At 40.3% G+C, this 25,748-nt stretch overlaps 1 protein-coding gene across 4 annotated transcripts in view; it reads left to right on the top strand.

The window, feature by feature from the left end:
* Positions 1-968: 968 nt before the first annotated feature.
* Positions 969-25,748, top strand: part of tmem41b (transmembrane protein 41B) — a 32,663-nt gene continuing 7,883 nt past the window's right edge. The window contains exons 1-6 of one of the 4 annotated variants that reach the window (XM_043705887.1): positions 971-1,202; positions 6,227-6,275; positions 10,822-10,950; positions 15,162-15,255; positions 19,594-19,698; positions 22,983-23,121. In XM_043705887.1, the coding sequence (XP_043561822.1) occupies positions 1,094-1,202; positions 6,227-6,275; positions 10,822-10,950; positions 15,162-15,255; positions 19,594-19,698; positions 22,983-23,121 (625 nt within the window). In that variant the 5' untranslated portion in view covers positions 971-1,093. Of the gene's footprint in view, positions 1,203-5,904; positions 6,046-6,157; positions 6,276-10,821; positions 10,951-15,161; positions 15,256-19,593; positions 19,699-22,982; positions 23,122-25,748 lie in introns of those variants that run through there. The other 3 variants (XM_043705886.1, XM_043705889.1, XM_043705888.1) reach the window with 3 other exon arrangements.

The raw sequence follows: 25,748 nt of genomic DNA, 5'->3' as shown, positions 1-25,748 counted from the left end.
GTTTATAAAATCATGAGGGGCATGGATAGGGAAAATAGACAATGTCTTTTCCCTCGGGTGGGGCAGTCCTGAACTCGAGGTCTAGGTTTAGGGTAAGAGGGGTAAGATATAAAAGAGACCAAGGGGCAACTTTGTCACACAGAGGGTGGTATGTGTATGGAATGATTGCCAGAGAAAGAGGTGGAGGCTAGTACAATTGCAACATTTAAAAGGCATCTGGATGGTTATAGGAATAGGAAGGGTTTGCTGGGTGCTGGCAGCTGGGACTAGTTTGGCTTAGGATATCTGGTCGGCATGGACAAGTTGGACCGAAGGGTCTGTTTCTGGGTTGTATATCTCTATGACTCTATGGTGGATTTCATAACATGAATATACAAAGTCAAAAAAGAGTTTATTTTATCTACATTCATTTGGCAGTTTTGTTTCTGGTGTACTACACACAAAAATTCTAAGCTGTCACTAGGAAAATTTCTCCTTCCTCAGCATTGTACTTTTTTAAAGACGATTTCTTGTGTTGTACGTGTGTTCACTACCTGGTGTCTTACTAAAGTGAACACTTTTCATCAGTAAAGAATTGCAGATGCCGTAAATCAGAAAGAAAAATAAAAGTTGCTGGAAAAGCTCAGCAGATCTTGCAGCATCTGTGAAAAGAAATTAAAGTTAACGTTTCGAGGAAAGGTCACCGGACCCGAAAAGTTAGTTGTGATTTCTCTGCACAGATATTGCCAGAACTGCTGAGCTTTTCCAGCAACTTCTGTTTTTATTTTTCATCAGTAAGCTGTTACAATCAATTGCCATGGGTCCAACAAGAGTCTTTAATTTATTCTTTGTAATATAAAATATACCATCATATAAATAAACTATGCAGATATGTAATTTTTGTCTGATTGAAGATGACATCGGGACCATGCCGATGTACTTGCACCTCCAGGCCGCAGTGGCGCTAGAGCTCTGGACACGGCTTGTCCATGGATCGTCGTTACTCTTACACATGCGCATTGTTTCCTGAAAGGTGAAAGTGCAAAGGGACAGCAACGTGACCGGCATTTGTCGGTCTTTTCGCCGGTTTGTTCAGTGTTTCTGGTGCAGAGAAATGGCCGTGAAGAGTAGTGGTGAAATGGTGAGGCGATCCGGCCTGAATATTGCTGCCCAAGAGAAATCGGCGAACCCGGTCGTCCCTGCTAATGGCGAAGCGGCTAAAGGTAACGGGGGTGGGGAAGAATCGTGTCCAGGGGATGAGAAGTTACCATTATCGTGTTATAAGGGTGAACATAGCACATAAGATAGGACAGTAAAGCACAGGAACAGACCCTTCGGCCCATCATGTCTGTACCGACCATGATGCTATTCTCAATTAATCCTATCTGCCGTCATACAGAGTTCGCAGAGGTGCTGAGAAGATATTTTTCTGGTCGGAGTGAGACGTGGAGAGAATTTGAATCGTCGAGATGAGGTTTCTAAGGTTTGAGTGAGTTTCATCAGCGCTTTGGCTGAGATAAAGACGGAAGATGAGAAAAGTTACGACGTTGGAAACATAGCTTTCTATTTCTGGGCAGCTGTATGATGTCAAAACCTCAGTTTGGAGTCAAAAAGAAAACTGTGACAAGGCTGTGCAGCTCATGGTAATGGCTATAAGGAAGATGGTCCTGATCTTCCTGCTGTTTAGCTGGAAGAGATGCAAACAGCCTGATAATACAGTGGTCAGGAGATGTGTGGTGATGAGGTCAAGTTGGATGTTGCTCTTTGAACATTTGGAGATTTACGTCCCGTCAAATTATGTTGCGGAAGAGAAGTATGAAGATGGGAAAGAAGAAAGAAAGACGTGCATTTCAACGTCATCAGATATTAATCTTCAGATATCATACTGCGCTTTACTGCATGTTAAGTACGTCTAAAGTGTTGTTTCAATGTGCGAAATACAATAGCACTTTGTAGGAGTAAGGCCTCAAATAATATATTGATAATTTTTGCAAAGTTGGATTTAAAACAAAAAAAATTGTTCATGGGATGTTGGTGCCCATAAGACATAGAAGCAGAAATTAGGCCATTCGGCCGATTGAGTCTGCTCTGCCATTCAATCATGGCTGATAGGTTTTTCAACCCCATTTTCCCACTTTCTCCCCATAACCTTTAATCCCCATGCCAATCAAGAACTTATCTATCTCTGTTTTAAATATACTCAGTGATTTGGCTTCCACAGCATTCTGTGGCGATGGATTCCACAGACTCACCACTCTCTGACTAAAGAAGTTTCTCCTTGTTTCTGTTCTAGAAGGTTTTTCCTTTACTCTAAAGCTGTGCCCTTAGGTCCTTGTCTCTCCTGCCAATGGAAACATCTTTCCAACATCCACTGTGTTTAGGCCATTCAGTGTTTTGAAAGTTTCAATCAGATTCCCCCCCCCCAAATCCTTCTAAACTCAATTGAGTATCGTGCCAGAGTCAAATGTTCCTTATGTGTTTTAGCCTTTCATTCCTAGGATTATTAATTTGAATCTTCTCTGGACCCCCTCCAGGACCAATACATTTTTTCTGAGGTATTGGGCCCAAGATTATTCGCAATACTCTAAATGTGGTCTGACCAGAACCTTATAAAGCCTCAATATATCCCTGCTTTTATATTCTTGTTCTATCGAGATGAATGGCAACATTGTTGCTGACTGGCCAACATTTATAATCTGTCTCTATCTGCCTTTGAGAAGATGTGGTGAGCTGCTGCAATCCACCTTCTGTGGATTCACCCATAATGCCATTAGAGGAGGAATTCCAGGATTTTGATCTAGAGAAGGATCAGAACATATTTCCAAGTCAGGATGGTGAGTGACTTGGAGGGGAGCTTGCAGGTGGTAGTCCTCCTGTAAATCTGCTGCCCATGTCCTTCTAGGTGGAAGTGGCTGCAAGTTTGGAAGGTGCTGTCTAAGGGTATTTTGTGGATTTCTGCAGTGCATTTTGTAACCAGTGCACACTGCTACTGAACATCGGTGATGGAGAGAGTGGATGTTTGTGGATGTGGTGCCAGTCAAGTGGGCTGCTTGGTGTCAAGCTTCCTGAGTGGTGTTGCAGCTGCACACATCCAGGCAAGTGGGGAGTATTTTATCACATTCCTGACTTGTACTTTGTGAATGGTGATCAGGCCTTGGGGAGTCAGGAGGTGAGTTACTTGCCACAGCATTTCTAGCCTGTAACCTGCTGTTTGTTGTAGCCACTGTGTTTATGTAGCAAGTCTTTTTGAATTTGCGGTCAGTGGTAACCCCAAGGATGTAAATTGTGGGGGATTCAGTGATGGTAACGCCATTGAATGTCAAGGGGCAATGTTTAAATCATATCTTTATTGATGATAGTCATAGCCTGGCATTTATGTGGTACACAAATATTACTTTCCACTTGTTCAGTCCAATTCTGGATATTGTCCAGGTCTTATTGCACTTTAGCATTGACATGTTGGAGTACACTTCTGCTATTGTTGTCCCACAGTGCCTCATGGATATCTAGTCTTGAGTTGCTAGATCTGTTTGAAGTCTGTCCCATTTTGCATGGTGATAGTGCCATGCAACACGATGGAGATAATTTTCAATGTGAAGTAGAGTCTTCGTCTTTTTAAGGCCTGTGCAGTGGTCACTGTTACGGATGTTGTCATGGAAAGATGTATCTGCAGCCAGCAGTTTGGTAAAGATGAGGTCAAGTATGTTTCTTCCCCTCTTGTAGGTTCTCTCACTACCTGCTGCAGCTCAGGGTTAGCAGCTATGTTCTTTAGGATCCGGCCAGCTAGATAAGTAGTGCTGCTGGTCATGGGCATTGAAATTCCCCACCCAGAGAATAATTTACACCCTTTGTCACCCTCAGTGCTTTCTCTAAATGTTGCTTAACTTGGGGGAGTGCTGATGCTTCAGTGGAGGGAGGGTAGTATTTAATAACCAGGATTGAGGAATAAATATTGACCAATTATTTCCTTGCTAATTTTGGAAGATATCAAAGAATTTTTACACCCACCTGACAGTACAGAGCAGACCTTGGTTTAATATCTCATTGGAATGATGGTATCTTTAGCAGTGTAGTACTCCTGCAATACTTCAGTGTAAGGTCAGGTTAGATTGTCGTGCTGTGACGGTGTGTGCCTTTAAGAGCGATTTGTTCTGTCCTGATTATCTTGGAGAGGTGTTGTAAGTCTGGTGCCAAGGTGTCAGCTCCATGGAAGGCAAAGTAAATAGCTTTGGGGTTTTTTTTTAAGTTAGACAAAGAAAGCATGAGTTGATGGAGTCAGGCTCACCCAGACCCAGGGTTTTAGTTTGTCTTTTACTTGTTGAAGTTGGCTTTTTGGAGTTGAAGATGCTACATACAGCTCTTTCTCTGCTGCTGCAAGAGCTTGAGTTCTCTCTCTGCTGCTAGATTCCTTCTGTTGGTTTCCTTCTTCTGGACTGATGGAGACAGCAAGTGAGGGAAATCTGTTTTGCTGCATTTATCTTTGCCAAGAGTGTATTTATGGGCTACTACTGTTTTGGAACAGTTGATGAGTAGTTAAATAATATTATTTTATTGAGAATTTCAGTAGAGTTAAAATTATGCCAATTCTTTGAATTTTAACTGTGGTGTAAGAATATACTGTGTTTTCCTCAAAGCCGAATAGTTTGACCACTCAAATCGCATCTGGAATGTAGCACCTTACACTTGCCTTTTAAACGAGACAAAAGTCAGAATTTAGGCTGTCACCTTGGTTTAGTCTCATCCAAAACAACAGTGTGCAACTCTGTAGTGGATCTTAAGCTCACAACCTTCTGACGTGGAGGTGAAAGTGCTACCATGATCGAGAAGGTGCAAAGAATGACAGTATTTTAGTTGGAGCAGAAGCCCTTAGACAAAATACTTTGCCCACAGTTAGGTATGTATGGAAACAATTCAAGAAAATCAACCACAGCTTTCTCTAGAGACTGGTAGTTAGTACAAGCCTTACCGATGGTGCTTCTTTCCAAAGCATGAATTGAAAAATAGTTGAACAGATGATCTAAATCTGAAAGGCAAGCATGTCAGTGAAAACTTATGATTCGGAGATGCCGGTGTTGGACTGGGGTGCACAAAGTTAAAAATCACAACCCCAGGTTATAGTCCAACAGGTTTAATTGGAAGCACACTAGCTTTCGGAGCGACGCTCCTTCATCAGGTGGTAGTCAATCACCTGATGAAGGAGCGTCGCTCCGAAAGCTAGTGTGCTTCCAATTAAACCTGTTGGACTATAACCTGGTGTTGTGTGATTTTTAACAGTGAAAACTTAGCATTTGTTGGAAGTGAAGATGGGGGTATCAGTGAGAAGGTTTAATGGGGGTGAAGTGAAGATGGGGGTATCAGTGAGAAGATAATCACTGGCCTTTTTCTTTCTCCGTTCCAAGCTTTTTGTTCTCATGATTCTGGATTAGTGGGTGATGGGCTAAGATGAGTGAAGCATGTGTTTTGATTAAATCTTGTGATGGATGACGAGAATGAACAAGCATGATGAAGCCAGTTGGAAGCTTAAGTCTGTGCTTGAAGATGTTCATGGTAGAGATGGCTAAGTTTACGGAGGATGATGTAGTTGGTAAGAACGAGGGTATGGTGGTGAGTGTGGAGAAATGGAGGAAACTGAATTCAGAGTTGCGTGGGTTAGGGAAGATATGATGGAAATTGCAATTGCAGCTTAAGTTGCTTAGTATTGAGACTGGTGAAAGAATGGAGGAAGGATATTCTGATGAGAAACATGGCAGGCGACAAGAATTTTTTAAGTAATTAAACAGTGGATTGACCAAGATGAAGTGTCCAAAGTAGAAAATGAAAACTTGCTCATTGCAAACAACTTGATTCTAATGTCAAATGTGGTTGTCTCGATGGTTAGGATGTGCTTCAGAATAATGTCACCAGTGCAGGTTTGCTTTCCTTCAGGCTTGGGTATCCTTGGGACCTGCCTCCATGCCCTATCCTTCCACATGGAAGACAGTGGTAAACTACCAATGACAAAAACTGCTGAGGAGCATGGCTTAAGGTGAATCATCAGCACACAGTGAACCAAGCATCTGCCTTCAGGTAGAGCATATGTAGAATGGAATCGAGTTGTGACAGACATTATCTCTCAAAGGCCAGTTAATCCTAAAGGTCTTGAATTTTTCTATTAATGATCTTTATTTTATATTTTAAGGGACAACATCATTGGAAGGAGGATCAGCCCGAATGTCTATCTTAATTCTTCTTTCTACCTTCCTCTCAGCTGCTTTTGTAATGTACCTAGTGTACAGGAATTTCCCAGAGCTTGATGAGTAAGTATGTGTACAATTGACGCTAGAATAAATGACTCTGGACTTTTAAAAATTTTAATTGTTCAACTGATTGAGGCACAACTGGTCAACAGCATGTCAGAAATATATCTTGCTCTTCAAACTGTAACACTATATCTTTAACATCCGCCTGTATAAGCAACTGGTTTTTTGTTAGATTACTTAGTGTGGAAACAGGCCCTTCGGCCCAACAAGTCCACACTGACCCGCCGAAGCACAACCCACTCAGACCCCTTCACCTAACACTACGGGCAATTTAGCATGGCCAATTCACCTAGCCTGCACAGTTTTTTTGGACTGTGGGAGGAAACCGGAGCACCCGGAGGTAACCCATGCAGACACGAGGAGAATGTGCAAACTCCACACAGTCAGTCGCCTGAGATGGGAATTGAATCCGGGTCTCTGGCGCTGTGAGGCAGCAGTGCTAACCACTGTGCCACCGTGCTGCCCACACCAAACTAGCACTATTTTACAATTGAACAGTGCACAACTGCAGACTACAGAATCTATTTTTACAAGTGTCCTCAAACCACTGCAAACAGAACTTGTAATCAAAAGTGGAGAATGGTCTCCTATTCAAGCCAGGGTGAACTCACTGGAAAAATATAGCGGACAAAAGGTAACTGCATACAAACTTTTGTGTGTAAATTGATGCCATTTACAATTCTGTACTTTACTGGAGTGATTGTGAGTGTACTTCTCCAGAATGGATATGGTTGGTTGAAAATAGAGATGTCACTGTTTGCAGCCAAAGTAAATTTAACTGAATAATAATGATATGAGCATTTTTAATGGCCATATAACATAAAATCCATTATTCGGATGCACCAAGAGCTTTTAAAGAATACTCATGACATTCTAAGTCATCCTTGTTTGAATCCTCTGGCAGCCTTCTGTCTGGTGAGGCAATGGTTTGCGCTTTAGTGGTCAACTGTGTGTTAAACATCGTCTTGTGGGGCTCACTCTGGCATTGCAGTCTCTGCCGCACTTGCTGCAGATAAAGGCTGTAGGCTGAGAAGGTGCAGAATTCACTAGACGCTGTTTTCTCTGTGCCGTCTTTTCAGCCAGGTGAGCCTTATGCTTCTCCTTACCTCAACTGATGCCTCTCTAACCAGTTAGCCTCCAGATGTTCAACCAGTAGCAGCTATCTCCAGTTGGCACAGACAATGTTCGCCACCTTGATATCTCCCTTGGAGTGGAAGTATGGATGCAGGCTGCAACTCACTGGCCAGTTCACTGTGCAGAAGGCTTTTTGGCATATTGTTTACATTCATCTGATGAACACAATATTGCAAATGTACTTGATTAGTATTAAGTGAAAACCAATGAAATTAGCACAGTTGGTGGTCTTGTCCTATCAAACAATGCCGAGGATACATCTGACACTGTGAAGATAGCAGTTGTTGAGACTTTTCTTCTGACTGTGCTGCAAAGTAGGTCTCTCTGCTGTCGAGGATAACACCAAGGTCTGCTGTTTTCCACCAAGTTGCTGTTGTTTCACAATCTTAATCAATTTGAACATTCTTTGTAAAAGTTATTGCTGTTATTTGCTGATTCAGCAAATAGTAAAAGGATGTAGGTTTGCTCGCTGAGCTGTAGGTTTGATATCCAGACGTTTCATTACCTGGCTAGGTAACATCATCAGCGGCACATATATACACATATAAATAGAAAGCAGGAGACAACAGCTTCGCTTCACTTGGAAGTTGCCGCTGATGATGTTACCTAGCCAGGTAATGAAACGTCTGGATATCAAACCTACAGCTCAGCGAGTAAACCTCAACCTGAGCTACAAACCTTGCAAATAGTAGTAAAAGGTTGATGATTGTGAAGCTGAAAAAGATGAAGCTACATCAACTTTCTGCATTGTATTATTGATGCAGATTGATGATGTCATAATGCCCTGGACAGTGACATTCATTTACCTGATGCTGATCCTTCCAAGCAGGAGAGAATCCAGTAATTTCACATTAATGATGTTCTTTAGTGTGATATCATCTCCATAGAATAACTTGAACTGGCACATGTTTTGTCTTGGATACAGTGTAAACACAACTTGTTTCCAAGGTGCATCCACAGATCAAATACTGTTTCTACAAAAATTGTTCAGGATCAGATGATAAAATTCCTTTGATAGCTCAGTGGGTAATTGCTCAGTCGTAAGTTAATAATGCTTCAGCTTGGCTTCTGGATTTGCATTGAGTTCCAGCACTTCTGGTTATTGCTGTTGATCTTAGTATCCAAAGGAGGATAAAAGTCATCCTGCCTTTCTTCTTCTCCTGATTTCTTTCCTATGACTCTTGCTGACAACAGTTTTGAAAGTTAGATGGGAACAACCATGCATAAGGTTATTTTCCCAAAATTAAATAATTTTGCTGTGAAACCTCACATGTGAAAACTGGTCATGAAGGAGAGTTACCAGAAAGCTCTCAATTATTTTGGAATTTTTCTCCAGCATGAAATGTTCAATAATATCCAATATTTGTATTTTAGCATTTATCCTTTCTTCGTTCAGGCACTTAAATGATGCTTTTTCATTTGCACCAATTCTCAGTAACATTTGTAGTACCTTTATATGTTGAAAATTAGTTTTAAAAATAGCAATAGCACAAGTAAATTCAATAAATAATCCTGCACTGTCTAACTCTGTCCATGAAGATTACCTTTAATTCCATCCTGTCCTTTCTAAATTTCTTTAACACCTTGCACCACCCTGTCTCTAGAACTGCCTCTTGCCTTGCATCCTTGTTCAGAATATTAGCCTAGCTGAATTTTTTTTGACATATTCTCTCAACCTCAAATCTCAACCTCTGCCCCTACTAGAAAATCCATATCTTGATCTTAATACTCGACCAAACATTTGCCATCTCTAGTTTTCTCCAAGGCTTAGATTTGGCTATTGTATGTAGTGTGTTTACAGTCATAGAGACCCTTCAGTCCAAATTATCCATGCCGGCCACATATCCTAACCTAATCTAGTCCCGTTTACTAGCACTTGGCCCATATGCCCCTAACCCCTTCCTAATCATATACCCATCCAGATGCCTTTTAAATGCTGTAATTGTATCAGCCTCCACCACTTCCTCTGGCAGCTCAATCTATACACGCACCACCTGTGTGAAAAGTTGCCCCCTAGGTCTCTTCTATATCTTTTCCCTCTCGCCCGAAACCTATGCCCTCTAGTTCTGGACTCCCCCACCCCAGGGAAAAGACTTTGTCTATTTATCCTATCCATGCCCTTCATAATTTTGTAAACCTCTGTAAAGGTCACCCCACAGCCTCTTGACACTCCAAGGAAAACAGCACCAGTCTGTTCAACCTCTCCCTTTCGCTCAAATCCTCCAACCCAGACAACATCCTTGTAAATCTTTTCTGAACCGTTTCAAGTTTCACAACATCCTTCCGATAGGAAGGAGACCAGAATTACACACCATAAGAAGGGCTTATGCCCGAAACGTCGATTCTCCTGTTCCTTGGATGCTGCCTGACCTGCTGCGCTTTTCCAGCAACACATTTTCAGCTCTGATCTCCAGCATCTGCAGCCCTCACTTTCTCTCATATTCCAACAGTAGCCTAACCAATGTCCTGTGCAGCCTGAAGAAGGGCTTATGCCCGAAACGTCGATTCTCCTGCTCCTTGGATGCTGCCTGACCTGCTGTGTTTTTCTAGCAACACATTTTTCAGCTCTGATCTCCAGCATCTGCAGTCCTCACTTTTTCCCTCTGACCAATAAAGGAAAGCATACCAAATGCCTTCTTCACTATCCTACCTACCTGCAACTATACTTTTAAGGGACTACGAACCTGCACTCCAAGGTCTCTTTGTTCAGCAACACTCCCCAGGACCTTCCCATTAAGTGTATAAGTCCTGTTCTGATTTGCTTTTCCAAAATGCAGCATCTCACATTTATCTAAATTAAACTCCATCTGCCACTCGTTGGCCCATTTGCCATCTGATCAAGATCCCATTGTACTCTGAGGTAACCTTCTTCACTGTCCACTACACCTCCAATTTTGGTATTACTTTTCTCCTTTCTTTGCAAAGTGCCTCAGAGTGTTGTGGATGTTAAATGAAATATATAATTGAGCTGACCATTTAACCCATGAAGTCTGTGCTGACCCTCTAAAAGGGCTTTTGAAATAGAGGCAACCGTTTGACTGTTAAATAGAAAAAAATTTAAGTTTGGTCAGAATGAAATCAGACCTTTCCTTCTCTCTGCTCCCTCCATACCACTGCCATCACGACCATCACGGCCAACATCACCACCTTGCACACCTTGAGTGCCAACAGAGATTGTGCAAGATCACCAGCAGTTAATCAAATGCAGCAGTGCATTATACCTATGAATAATATGAGAGTGTGATTAACATAAAGGTGAATCTGGATCTCACAAAAGTAATGAGAAAGCTATTTTAAAAGAAAACAAGATGTACTTTTGAGAAAATGTATATCTTCTGTCAGGTAATTGCATTCAAATTCTAGTTACTTTAATAATTAACCATGTCATTCTGTTTCTTGATATTTTCAGGGAGGAGCAAAAGACAATAGTGATTCCGAAAGATATGGATGATGCCAAGGCGTTGGGAAAGGTTCTTTCTAAATACAAGGATACTTACTATGCACAAGTATTAGTAGCATACTTTACCACATATATTTTGTATCCTTTTCATATGTAGTCAGCACCAAGTTTGCATAATGAAGATCTGGGCACAACTTGCCTGCGAAAGAGATACTAATATTTTTTGAGTTGCACACAGTGCTTACATCTGTTAGCGTGGATGAAGTGATATCAGTCCGAGCCCAGAGTGCGGTTCAACAATCGGTAACGTTTATTGATACAGTAACACCGGCGGAGACCAACCGAGGTCCGAATCTCGGCTGTTCTGCTGTTCCCGCACGCTGCTACACATTATATACCTTTCTTTGTCAGGATGTGTGGATTTTGAGTTTGAATGGGATGATAGTTCCCCATCATCGCTGGAGTAGGTGCAAATGGTGGGTTTCCTGCCATCCCAGGAGAGTTGCAGTGTACACACAATAGGGTGCTCATTGGATTATGTAAACAGGTCCGGGTACTATCTGCTTGTCTCCCTCTGTGAGGGCTGGGGCTAGCACCCCCCTTTGTTCCCTTGCGGTGCTGGTGTGTATTAGTCTGTTCGTTCCTGTCTGGTGGATGCCTGTCCTTAGTGTCAGGATGGTTCTGTATTGATGAATATGGGTGTGTTTCAGTCAGTCTCTTGATTTGATTAGGAGATGGGTTTCCATATTAATTAGCTCCAGAGTTTCAGTCTATGAGTCATGGTTAGTGTCTGGCCTAGTGTGGATTTGATCTGTCCTCTGGCTCCCATCTCCCGGTCACGTGGGTGGACCGGCAGCTGCTGAGTTCTGTGGGTTTAAGCTGCGGCTGCCGTTTTTAAAACACAAAATGAATTCCTATAGTTTTACTGATGTAGGCATTGTCCCGTGGCAAATGCGGGGTGGCTCTGATGCCCACTTGCACATCTAATGTGCTACAGAAAATGCTTGCGCTCATGTTCAGATAGTGCTGTTGGTGTAATTGGTACCTCTGGAGATATGGGGGAGTTGTTACATGCTTCCACACAGGTAGGGAGGAAAAAATATCCACTGTTTGTAATTCTTAATGTTAGGCATAAGTAGTTATTCAAAAGCCCTCTGCTATGAGAGAGTTGTGAAGGGAACTGAAAGCATTTGCAGAAAATATGTTAATTAGCTTGGGATCAAAAAATGCATCTATAAGACATACTAGCTTCAGAATCAAAGTAAGAACTTTTCACAGATACGGGCTGCAGTACATTCAAGAAACATGGATTTTATTTAATGATTAGATTCTGTGCAAACTAGAATTGAGATCCTTAATGGTAAGTACAGGTAGTTTTCCTATAACACCATACTTGCGTTCGAGCGAAACCTCACTTAATAGAAAATCGCTTAATAGAAATAATGGAACCTTTGGGAAAACTGCAAAAAATATCAGATGGAATCATTCAAATATCACCCAAAAGTGTAATGCAAAGTATAACACAACTTGAATGAAGGTTGAAATCGTAGTTATTAACCAAACAGAAGTAAAGTTAATGCAGTACATGTAAAAAATGTAAGAAAGCTGCTCTCTATACATCATTTGGAGATGCCGGTGTTGGACTGGGGTGTACAAAGTTAAAAATCACACAACACCAAGTTATAGTCCAACAGGTTTAATTGGAAACACACTAGCTTTCAGAGCGACGCTCCTTCATCAGGTGATTGTGGAGGACTCTATCGTAACACAGAATTTATAGCAAAAATTTGCAGTGTGATGTAACTGAAATTATACATTGAAAAATTGATTGTCTGTTAAGCCTTTCATCTGTTAGAATACAATGATAGTTTCACTTCTTTCATGTGTAAATCACTTACATCACACTGCAAATTTTTGCTATAAATTCTGTGTTACGATCGAGCCCTCCACAATCACCTGATGAAGGAGCGTCGCTCCGAAAGCTAGTGTGTTTCCAATTAAACCTGTTGGACTATAACCTGGTGTTGTGATTTGTAGCTCTCTATACAGTACCTCACAGAAAGCTGCTCTGTCGGTAGCTGACATCACGCATGCGCAGAATGACACACCAAGACTTAAGAACTGGCAACACGCATGTGCAGTACGGTGCATAGACTTTGGCACATGCACACGACAGCACAAAGACTGGCACTGACATCGCGCAAGTGTGGACGTTAGTGTTTCCTAATGTTACAGTCATTTTGGGGAACGCTTACTTCCGTTGGTAATAGCGCAATTCCAGTGAGGAATCAGATCATGTGCTTTGTTCTGTGCGTACCAACATCTCTGTGTTGTACTATGCCGGTGTCCACATAAAAAAACCCGCACAAGCGCAGCACAGCACAAAAACTTCGGCACGCAAGTTGGCTCATGCTCTACCTTCACCAAGCACACCTACCGATTTCCCCTGGAATCGCACTGTTGCCAACAGAGGTAAATGCTCTCCAAATGTTCCCTAATTCTTCGGCAACAGAATGCAGAGAGCATGGGCCGCTGTAAAATATTGAATAGATGAATTTAGCAGTAACAAAGGCACTGATAAAGGTTTCACCAACAGATATGTTGAGACAATTATTATGTTCAATAATTGACAATGTTAGGGACGTGAAAGTAGGCAGCTGCGATGATGCATAGTCCAAGGTAAGAACCTCAGCTTTGGATTAAATAGATAGCAAGAATGGTAAAAATCTTGTGCAGTCTTGCTCGTTCTCAGTGAGAGGAACACAATCAGTGCTTAGGGAACAGAGTTTGTGGACTGGCCTTCCCAATATATAATGGGAGACAATTTTCTGTTTATTCCAGGGCTAGTTGGGAGACACCATTGTGCCAAATGAGAAATAGTTGAGTGATTGAGAGAGATGTTGGTGAGGTAGCATAGATGTGGAGCTATATAACTCCTTGTATATGACACTTGAGTTTATTTCTTTGTCTAGAACTGAGTTTAAAGCTTTTCGATGCAAACTTTACTTTCTTCCAGGAGAACACTGTTGTGTGTTTCTGACTTTTAAGAGAAAAAGTGAGTTAAAGTACAGTTAATCATTTCACTTGCTCATGGGAATGAGCATGTGTAAGTAGTGTACCTGTGTAGTGTACTGTCCATCATGATGCCAAGCCTCTTCCCTTAAATTGGAAGGTTTGGAAAATATTTTGAAATTCTAATTATAAAGCAACTTGCATGACTTTAGGATGTCCCAAAGTGCTTTGCAGTGAATTTTTAGTCATGTTTTCTCTTAATTTAGGGAAATACAACAACCAATTTGTGCACAATAATATTCCACAAATATGCAGATAATGATCAAAATCTGTGTTAGTGATGTTCACCGAGGTGTAAGTATTATCTAGGCCTCAGGGAGCACTCTGATCAGATCTTTTTACATTTAACAAGGAAGTTTAACGAGGGCTCAGTTTAAAATTCTATTCTCAGGACTCCCTCAGCAATGTTTCAGCTTCTGGAGTGAGACTTCAATTCACAAACCCCTGACACTGAGATGGGAAAAAACAATGACTGCAGATGCTGGAAACCAGATTCTGGATCAGTGGTGCTGGAAGAGCACAGCAATTTAGGCAGCATCCGACGAGCAGCAAAATCGAGATGAGCCATTTACTTTAAGGTTCACAGTTTTCAAGTGCTTGCTTTTTGCAGTCTTTCCATCCCTTACAATATGTCAGGTTCTGTCTTTAAAACATGTCACCACATGGAGTTGTAAATTTGAGGCCCATTGTTTTCGATGTAGAGATCTTCTCTCCTTCTAACTGTTGGAGGATTGGCGGCCTTTCTAACAGGTTTTTGCAGGAAGACCCAAGCAGCTGATGAGACAGTGGCTGCTTTATATAGAGCTAAACCTATAAAGCTAATGCAAGGTAATTCTTATTCTCCAACTATTTGTGATGTTTTGCTGGCTATCAGCAAACTCTCTCTGGCTCAAAAAGATCTATTTACTTTCTCCATCTTAAGCCACTCCTACTCATTGTCTAAATTCATTCACTGATCACTTTGAAGACTCCAATCTAATTAAAACTTAATTTCCTCAACTTGGTATAGAGATCGTGATTAATTGTTTATCTTGCTTGCCTAATGTTATCTTAATTACTTGTCATTTGTTTGATATTCATGTCATTGTTCCAAGATCATGCGTGTGATTGGTCATTCTTGTGTAGACTGTGAATATTTAAAAATACATAGTATTTAAAATATTCTTTAATTGTTAATGTAGATGACATGCTACAGCTGGGTAAATTTAAGGTTTGAGTTGTTTAGCATAGAGTATTTTACTTTGTATCATTGTAATCCTTGACCTTATTCTCTCCAGCTTACAGACATTTGCTATACCAGGTTCCATATTTCTCAGTATCCTCTCAGGATTTCTGTACCCATTTCCTTTAGCGTTGTTCCTCGTCTGTCTGGTAAGAAAATAGAATAGATTTGTTTTTGCGAACATAGAACTTATCACATTGTAGAAGATGAAAGTTCAACTGCAGTTTTGCCTGTGCATCTGGTCACCACATTATTGGAAGGATGTGATTGCATGAAAGAGGTCCCAAATGATTTGTATGAGAATATTGTCAGGAGAACGCAATTTTAGGTATAAGAAAAGATTGGATAGGTTGGAGATTCTTTTGGATCAGAGGAGGCAAACGGAATATTTATTCATGATAGTCAGTATATTAAAGTCTAAAATTAAAGAATTTTTGGCAGGTGGGACTAGATTGGGTTGGGATATCTGGTCGGCATGGACGGATCGGACCGAAGGGTCTGTTTCCATGCTATACATCTCTATGACTCTTATGACTCTAATTTCTAATAGCGAAAGCCTTCTGTCAGGTCTACAGCTTTCTGTTACGTAATGAGAAGTGTCCCTAGCCTGTTGAATTTTTCCTGATAGGTGTAATTTGTCAATTTTGGTCATTATTCCAGTAAATCACACTTTCTGCACTGCCTCTATTTTTACATGATCTGGAGATGGCAGATGTTCGCTGTATTTGTAGGTATAATGCATATGGAATTTTATGCAAAACAAAAACATTGCTTTTCCACTCTCAAAATGACCCAGTTGTTTTTTAATTGCCTTATTATCTGCATTTTACTATGTTGATTTGTGTATCTGTTCTCTCCGATTCCTTTTGCTTTTTTACCTATAAACTAAATATTTCAATTATTTGCTTCTTTACATGTATACAAATGACTCCGCTTTGCTAGGTGGTACATGAGCATGAGCTTGGATGATATTGCTTCTGTTTCCAACCCCTGACTTGTACTCATACAGTATAAAATACAAAAGCACAATCTACCTGAAATAATTGTTTTGTATTTGTGGGTGGAAGCTGTGAACTTTGATTTTATTTTCACTGTGAAATCACAAATAAATCCAATTTCTCCCTTTTGTCAAGCTCAGTCATGCATTATACAAAAAGAAATGGTGATTGAGAATGATAATTACAGAAACTGATGGGGCCAGTATGGATTCTGTATATTATTAAAGGACGTTTGGTTTGTTGAGTCTTCATTGCTTCTGATAATCCGTGTTATCTGTTGCGGTTCCTAATCAACTTTTGTTTTAGTGTTTTTTTTTATTCTCCAATTTAGAGCTGCAATTTTATTCTTTCATCTGTTTTCAGGTACTACTGTTGATGAAATTGGTAAAGTTCAGGCTAAGTCATTTGAAGAGTAATAAAAGCCTAAAGTACAAGAGGCTTAGAGTGCCATTGTTCTGATGTCAGCTAACATTATTGCCGTTAGAATGAAACTGGGCTTGATAGGTTTATTTTTAGTTGAAATGGTAGTTAGTCACAGACATATTTGTTTGAGGCTGTAGATTTTCTTTAACAACAGAACAGAAATCGAGTCTACAAAACTAAAAGTCTAAACATAGATCATTAGCAAGGTCTAAAACCCACAAACAAATGAAGTTTTGACTTAATTCCTGACACTTTCCATTTCAGTGACTCTAATCCCATTTCAACTCATTGGGGTTTTATTTACCAATTCCTGACAGTTATTTTGCTGCGGAGACAATTTGAATCCTTTCCTAATTCTGTCCACATCTACTTGACAAATCTGAGTGTCAGTGCTTTCTCAGTTTTAATCTGCAGATTGAAAACTAAACTGTCCTGGTTTGGAAGCTTTACCAACTGAACCCTGCTGCCGAGGTGACTTGTTCCTGAATTACTCCTAGGAGAGAAACAAAACCTGCTTCTAAATGCAATTTGCTGTACTGAATTAAAAGCAAACTTGTTCATTCTACATTCTTCTGAACTGAAAACAAAGAGAATGTCCTTGCATTTTATTGTGTTTGTCATAAACCCAACAGTATAAACATCTCTCCATAAACACCCCAGTCATTTCCAGTCACCTGTTCTGACAAAATGTTGGATATAATCACTGTCCCAGAAGGACTCTGTGTTTTAATAAAAACCCTTCACAGAAGTAATTAACACCAATCTGCTTCTATTTGAAAATCAAACTTCTAAAAATGGTATTAAGATATATTAATTGTATATTTTTTATCTCCCTTCCACCACCTAGGAGAATGAAAATGTATCCTTAGGAAGCATCTTCATTTACCATCAAAAGATTATTCTGAATATTATTTCTTTGTTACAAACCTAGTATTAATACAACTAATACTAATTGTACAATATATTATGTATATTGTACAATATATATAATATACATTACTATTTTATGTAAGTCAATTCGAACCACAACATTTTTTCCTTCACATGCTCATGACAAAGCAGCCACTACATTATCCTTTCAAGGTAAATGAATTATGCTTATATGATGCAGAATGGAGTTTTAAACTCCAACAAAACACCAAAATTCAAAGACAGTAAGAGTAGGAGAGATAAAAAGTCTTAAAATGCCATTATAGAAATCTTGAGTTGATTCAATGTTGAGCAGCTACCGTTGGGAATGTTTCAATTCCTATAATTTTTTAAAACGTACATTTTGAAGCTGGCATATGGAAGTTAAATAATTAAAGGCATAGGAGAGGGAGCTGATTTGTGAGTAAGGGCACAGAATTTCTACTTTCTACTCATCTCCAGTTTTTTTTCAAACACTACCAGAGTATGGGTAAAGTAAATAAAGTAATCTAAAAGTATGTGTTAACTAATGCAGAGGAAGTCAGCCAAGTGGAATGTCTGCTGTATGGTATGTGAGGAGTCATGGATAATTCTCATGACTGAGGTGAGCCCATGTGCAGGAAATGTCACTGGCTGCACTCCAAGCAGCAGCTAGAGGGACTGAGATAATGCAGAGAACTTTATGGATAGCGTGTTCAAAGAGGTGGTTGTGTCACAAATTATTAGCAAATAGGCTGATAAGAAATGAGTGACCACCAGACAGTCTAAGAAAAGCAGAAAGGGAGTCCTGGACTCCGAGGTTTTGCTTATTACTGGTTTTTGGTTCTGGGCAATGGTTGAAGGCAAAGGATGCTTGAAGAGTGCATCAAGCGCTAAGGCTGTGGCATGACTAGCTCAGTTGTAGAGGCAGAAGAAGGAAGGCGGAAGTTATTGGAGATTCTTTGAGAGATGAGACAAACATTTTTGTGACCATTGATGTAACTCCGGGATGGTTTGTTTCCTCCCTAATACTGGGAGCCAGCGATGACACAGAATAGCTGCAGAACATCCTTCTAGGGGAAGGCGAACAGCCAGAGGTCGCACTTTATATTGGTTCCAGCAGCATGGGTAGGAAGGGGGATTGTGGTCCTGTCATTGAAATCTTGGGGAGCTAGGTAGAAGTAGCACCTCTCTCTAAAGTAGTAACCTCCAGATTACTGCCAGTATCACATGTAAGTGAGGACCGAAACAGGATGTTAAGGCTGATGAATGCATGTCTGGAAAAGTGTTACAGCAGGGAGTGCTTTAGATTCCTGGAGCTCTAGGACTGCCTCTGGGGAGAAATGGCACATGTGAAAACCAGGTTGCATTTGAACCAAGCCAGGACTGAGTTCTTAGCAAGATTTTTGCTTGTGTTGTTGTAGAGGGTTTAAACTAATTCAGCAGGGGTGTGAGAACAGCAAAGAACATTGGAAAATAATACCAGGATGTGTGGAATGCTGGAAGAGACACATTGCTCTAAAAAGAGAATATCAAGTTAATAATATTATGATTTGGTATAATATTTCAATTTCAAAGTTTGCTATTAAGAAAGAAGATAAATTTCTGCATGTTTGTATTTGCTCTATTGTAGAGTTCCAGCACAGATATGGAAGGCTAAATAGCATGCTCCTATACTTTAGAACATAGAACATAGAACAATACAGCACAGAACAGGCCCTTCGGCCCACGATGTTGTGCCGAACATTTGTCCTAGCTTAAGCACCCATCCATGTACCTATCCAATTGCAGCTTAAAGGTCACCAAAGATTCTGACTCTACCACTCCCACAGGCAGCGCATTCCATGCCCCCACCACTCTCTGGGTAAAGAACCCACCCCTGACATCTCCCCTATACCTTCCACCCTTCACCTTAAATTTATGTCCCCTTGTAACACTCTTTACATTTCTCTCCAGTAATTAGTGACACATCTGTGACTTTGTTTGCTAGTGGGGAAGGAAAGAAACATTTTGTCAAAGATCCTATGAAACAGTCTTGAGAGGTTAGATTGTCTACCCCATTCCTAAAAACTTTATGTAATGGTGCTGTAAGAAGTGAAACTTAGCCACATTTGTGAAGTAACTTATTTTTGGAATCATTATTTCAATGTGGATTCTGTTTTTCTCCAATCATTGCAGTGTTCTGGGCTTGGAGCTTCCTTCTGCTATATGCTTTCTTATTTGGTTGGACGACCAATTGTTTATAAATATTTGACAGAAAGGGCAACAAAATGGTCACAACAGGTAACATTTGCTCTTATTTCAATGCTTTATACTTTGGAGAATTCACAGTGAATTGATTGGTCAACATGAAATTTAAAAGAGAAATGTTAAATAATGTAAAATATGAAATTTTGATTTTGAATCTGAGGTAAAAGAACTAGACATTATTCAGGCTTGGGCTGACAAGTGGCAAGTATCATTCGCACCACACAAATGCCTGGCTGTGATTATCACCAATAAGAGACCATCTAACCACTATCCCTTGACATTCAATGGTGTTACAATCAGTGAATCCCCTCTGCTGTCAACATCCTGGTTTACCATTGACTAGAAACTCAACTGGACTCACCATACAAACACAGTGGCTACAAGAGCAAGTCCGAAGCTAGGAATACTGCTGCGAGTGACCCCTCTGCTGACTCCCCCAAAGCCTGTCCATCATCTGTAAGGCACAAATCAGTGTGCTGGCATTCTCCCCACTTACCTGGATGGGTGCAGCTCCAACAACACTCAAGAAGCTTGACACCATCCTGGACAAAGCAGCCTCCTTGATTGGCACCACATCCACCCCCTCCACCACCAACACTCAGTACGTACTGCTGCTACTATCTACAAGATGCACTGCAGAAATTCACCCAAGATCCTCAGACAGCACCTTCAAACTCATGACCACTTCTATCTAGAAAGGCAAGGGCAGCAGAAAGATGGGAACACCACCACCTACAATTTCCCCTCCAAGCCACTCACCATCCTGACGTGGAAATATATTTATTACTTTGCATCGCTATCCCTGAGTCAAAATCCTGGAGTTCCCTCTCTAATAGCATTGTGGGTCAATCTGCAGCATGCAACGGTTCAAGAAGACAGCTCACCACAACATCTCTCAAATTAATTTTAAAAAATGTAAAAATCAATGGTTTTATAATGCCAAATAGTTATCCTGATGTAATGATGGATATTGTGGGGCAGTTTGTTGAGCATATTTTTGATCTTCTAAAAGTACTTGGCTTGCACAGCTGTATCTGAAGTCATTGTTTGGCTTATTATCCAGGTTACTGTGATTCTACTGACTGGGAGACACAGATGGACAGGACAATTAACTAAAATGCATCATTACCCTTTACTAAGCAGGCATTAACATTCCATTGCTCAATCTCTTCAAGCCAGACACATGTAAAAAGCAAAATACTGTTAATGCTAAAAATCTGAAACAAAATCAAAATGCTTGAAACACACAGCATGTTGATCAGCAATATGAAGACATGGATTTCTTTCAGCTGAAATGAAAAAAGCTGGTAAATGTGCTAATACAATTAGAGGGAGAAAAGGAGGAAGAAATTATTCAAACAGTAACTAATCAAAGGGTAAAATCAGACACAAGAAGACCTGAGAGATTATTTTCATTCTATCGAAGAAATGGCATTCAAATGGAAATTTTTCTTTCACCACAGACACTGATGGATCTAGTGTGTTTTTTAAATATTTTCTATTTTTGTTTCATGGTTGCCTCCCATGAGCATTAATCCTGTTGATTTATGCTGGTGTGCATGATCTTGTTTACTCTGTGGGCATCTCAGGACTGGCATTCAAGGCAAAGTTAATAGGAAAATAACATTGGCGTTTATTCATGGTGATCAGATAATATCAAAATGCTGTCTTTTTTTAAACTGGGAGGTTTTTGGAAATTAAAATTTACTACTATCTAATATATCTGATGAATATATTCCCAGTGTCTTGGGTATATAGACAACCAATGACAAAAAATTCTTAACATTTAAAAAGAATGTTTGTGATGAATGTTGGTGCCCAGTGAATTTATTGCTTTGATCTCGGTTTGCGGCAAACAACAGCCTGTTTCTACATAAATTGTTGTTGCCTCTTCTTTCATAGAGAGTGGTTAAAAATGACGTTAATGTATTGACCCGGATGTTCTGATCGACATGTCAGTGCCAGCACTGATAGGCCTGGTCAGCTCGGGAAGGATATTGACTGATACAGCAGAGATGGGTCAAGTTGGGAGGGGCTCAAGATCAATGTGTCATGTCAGGGCAGGGTGCAGTGTCGGGGCTGGTTTGAATGTTGGCCCCAGCAGGTTCAGGTCATGCCTGTTGATGGAGGTGGGTTAAGTTGGGTCCAGCAAGATAATGATTGGAGGTGTTAGATTTGTGTTTTGGGATAGAGGGATATGGTCAAGTTAATAATTACAAAGAAATTGTGATAGTTTCCGTACCTTTTTTTTTCCCCTGTGTAACTATTAAGCTTAAATGATTTGTAACCATCCAAATTCTCAAATGTGAAAGACCTTTGTTGGAAGATAATTCGCATTTGGGAAAACTTGGTTTGTCAGGCAGGTCTCAGCGTGCTGGCTGCAAGAGGGATTCCACACAGTCCAGACACATGTAACTCCTGTCGGTGCTGCTTCAAAGACTATCTGGCAATTGTAATATCTGGGCAGTTGTGTTCTCTTCATCTCAAACTTGTAAGTTGAAGTCGCAAATTAGTAGCAGTAAAATCATGCTGTTTTAGAGGGGTCTAACGTTGAAGACAGAAATAGATTTGATTTCTGATCTGAATGGACCACTGCAGAGAACTGTAATAAATATTGCAACATCTTGATGAAAGAACAAGGGAAGATTAAAATGAGAATCATGGCTAACCATCTTTGGGGCTTCAGATAATTTACAGGAGGTACGTTTTGAAATAGAAATCCCGAGAGTGGGAATTAGGACAAGAATAGCTAAGAAGAAAATTACTTCAAATGAATGCTTTGATTTTGCATACTATTTGCAGTTAACTATCAGCATTAGATCAATTATCACTTCAAAGATTGGAAACAAAGAAAGCAAGTAAAATTACAGCCTGACCCTACAGCAGTACTTTACTGCAATAAGACTAGGTTTGATCCAGATATTTTTTGATGACTGATCACTATTGTAGGTGCAAGAGCATTGAACTCTAGCATCATCTGAGAGCTTCCTCCTGGATACAAAGTGGATTTGTCAAATTATTTGGTTCAACTTTTATGCACATTCCAGTGATGAAGTCACCAGTCCACTCTGTGATCTGTTCTGCCATTACCAAGCATGATCTACATTCCCAGTATAATAGATGCATTAAAAATGTTACTAGTCAGTGATGCTTTGCTTGGTGTATAATTTGGTAATGCTATAAAGCTTAAATCTGTTACAGAATTGCTTATGTCATTATCTGTTGGAGTGCAAGAGAAGTAGTTGTGTCTGGATATCATAATCTGAAAATTGTTCGAAATATGCCTATTGACATATGTTTTAATGTTTATTTTGCAGGTTGACAAGCACAGGGAGCATCTTATAAATTATATCATTTTCTTGAGAATAACTCCTTTTCTGCCAAACTGGTTCATTAACATTACCAGTCCTGTAATAAATGTACCACTCGGCGTATTTTTCATTGGCACGTTTTTAGGTAAGTATGTGTGATTTCACTGGAGGTCTCTTTGCTTAGAAAGCCCTATTGATTCAATTGATTAAATCCCAGGTACTGTCTAGTATGTTGAGGGAAATTGTTAAGGCACACCGTGAAGTTTGCTGCTCATTTTTGGTATTGATTTCCTCTCTTCCTATTGTTTAAGCTCCTGCCTTGTGAATTAGTTAAGACAAGGTAATGACGATTCTTTTGTGGTAGATTGGGGAAGCTCACCTTATCTAACAAAGGTAGCCTGAAAGGCATGATAGTGGGAGATTAAAATAAAGCTGATCATGGCATATTTGCCATTTCCATGCTTCCAATGATTCCACGGATCATTTATTAGCCAAGTGATTAAAATTTGAACAGGGAAACCTATCACTGGCCTATGGAACTCTTTCCATAGCTGGTATCATTACTGGAAGGCTGGTCCTGACTGGACAAAAAAATGGATATCTAGCCAGAGCAATGCAACTTAAATGCCTGCAGCATCCCTGAATACTTAGTCGACCCCTGAAACTTGTCACTGATCAGTTTATACCAGTGTTTCCTTAATTAGGTAAATGGGTTATCTTAATGGGAAAGTGTCCATACTTTGTACTGGCCCAAGAGGAATTCAAATGGTATAGATTCCTGAGGAGCTTGGTTTGGTTATGTCAGTTATCTTGCTGAACAAAAAATAGTTGCAGCATTAGAAGTGTGGATATAGAGAACAACAAAATAAATGCATTATTGAAAATAGGCACATTTGTTGAAGCTTTTTATCTTGCATTTGCGTTAACATTTTGCAAGGGATATGTAGGTGGGACTAGATTGGGTTGCGATATCTGTTCAGCATGGACGGGTTGGACCGAAGGGTCTATTTCCATGCTGTACATCTCTAAGACTCTATGAATATCAGAACAAAGGGAAAAAAATTATGTCCATTAAAGAAGAGTGCTTATTGGTTGACAAGTGGACTCTGATTTGCAGCGTTGTTGCCATGAAGGGTGCACCACTAAATGATGACTGACTGTTAACTGCCAGATTTTGTTTACATTTCAAACAAGGCAGCTTAACCCTGGTTAAAGCCTTCCCTGGATAAGTTAACCAGAGAATGGCTATCACCTGTTTTGTTGCCTTGAAAGAGGTGCAGTGTACATACAATGGACTCTCTGTCTGTGATATACAGAGACCTGTAACTTAATAAGTCACTTCCTATACCCATGTGTGCCATACTCGGAGCCTGACTCATAATCATAAGCATGCACACGCTGCATCAGTTTCAACACAACAGAATGAGTTGTACCCATTCTCTGATCAAGGTATGGTCCTGGAAATGAACCAATTACAGTTCAGCCTGCTTTGTTCAAGATGTCAACAGAGCATGGCAATTAACTCTGTTATCACTAATTAGGGTGTTCTCCATGACAGCACCTGCACCAATCAGAATCTACTTGCCAACTCATCAGCGCTGTCCTCACATACAGATTAAGCAATGTTTTCTATTCACTTGTGAACTGTCCTGATAAGTGCAAGACAAAAGGCCTAGAAAAGTGTCTTTTCAGCAGTACTCAAGTTCTACCAGATGACTAAATGCGCAAGCAATTTACATAAAACTGTAGTCAGATCAGAGTTGGAGTACTATGTACAGTTTGAATGTAATGGGCAGCATGGTGGCTCAGTGGTTGAGTGTTTAGGACTGCAGCCTCACGGTGTCATGGACCCAGTTCGATTCCAGCCTTGGATGACTATCTGGGTGGAGTTGCACATTCTTCCCATGTCTGTGTGGGTTTCCTCCGGGTGCTCTGGTTTCCTCCCACATCACAAAGATGTGCAGGTCAGGTTGATTGGCCGTGCTAAATTGCCCATAGTGTTTGGTGCATTAGGCAGGGAAATGGGTCTGGGTGGATACTCTTTGGAGAGTCGGTGTGCACTTTTCGGGCCAAATGGACTTTTTACACATTCTAGGGAATCTAACCTAATCAATGAAGGATTGATAAAGTTGTCAGGACTATTCAATGCAGAATTGCCATGAAGATTATCCCAGAGATAGGAAGTTATAGTTTCTTGGAAAGCTTTTAGATATTAGAACTACTCACTGAAGCAGTGAAGATCAAGAAAGGTTTATTTGAGCATTTTTAAAGTTGGGTGTTTATTTGAATGCATAGAGAAAGACCCATTCCTGTGGCTGAAGCTCATTTTCCAACTTCTGTCTCAATTTTATGATGTTTTATCTTTTATTTAATTCATTCTTGGAATATGTCACTGGTAAGGCTGGCAGTTATTCCCTTCCACCATGGCCTTGAGAAGTGATGGCGAACTGCCTACCTGAACTATGAGAGTCCTTTTGAGGTGGGTATATTCACTGTTGTAAAGAAGACAGTTCCATGATTTTTAGCTAACAGTGTAGAAATATAATTCCAAATCAGGATGTTGTATGACTGGAAGGCAACTTGCTGGTGGTGATCTTCCCATGCATCTGCTTTCCTTACCCTTCCAAATTAGATTAGATTACATTAGATTAGATTACAGTGTGGAAACAGGCCCTTCGGCCCAACAAGTCCACAACGACCCGCCGAAGCGAAACCCACCCCTACCCCTACATTTACCCCTTACCTAACACTACGGGCAATTTAGTATGGCCA

Source organism: Chiloscyllium plagiosum, chromosome 16 (assembly GCF_004010195.1).
Source record: "Chiloscyllium plagiosum isolate BGI_BamShark_2017 chromosome 16, ASM401019v2, whole genome shotgun sequence".
Taxonomy (NCBI): domain Eukaryota; kingdom Metazoa; phylum Chordata; class Chondrichthyes; order Orectolobiformes; family Hemiscylliidae; genus Chiloscyllium; species Chiloscyllium plagiosum.
This window is presented reverse-complemented; position numbering and strand designations above follow the sequence as displayed.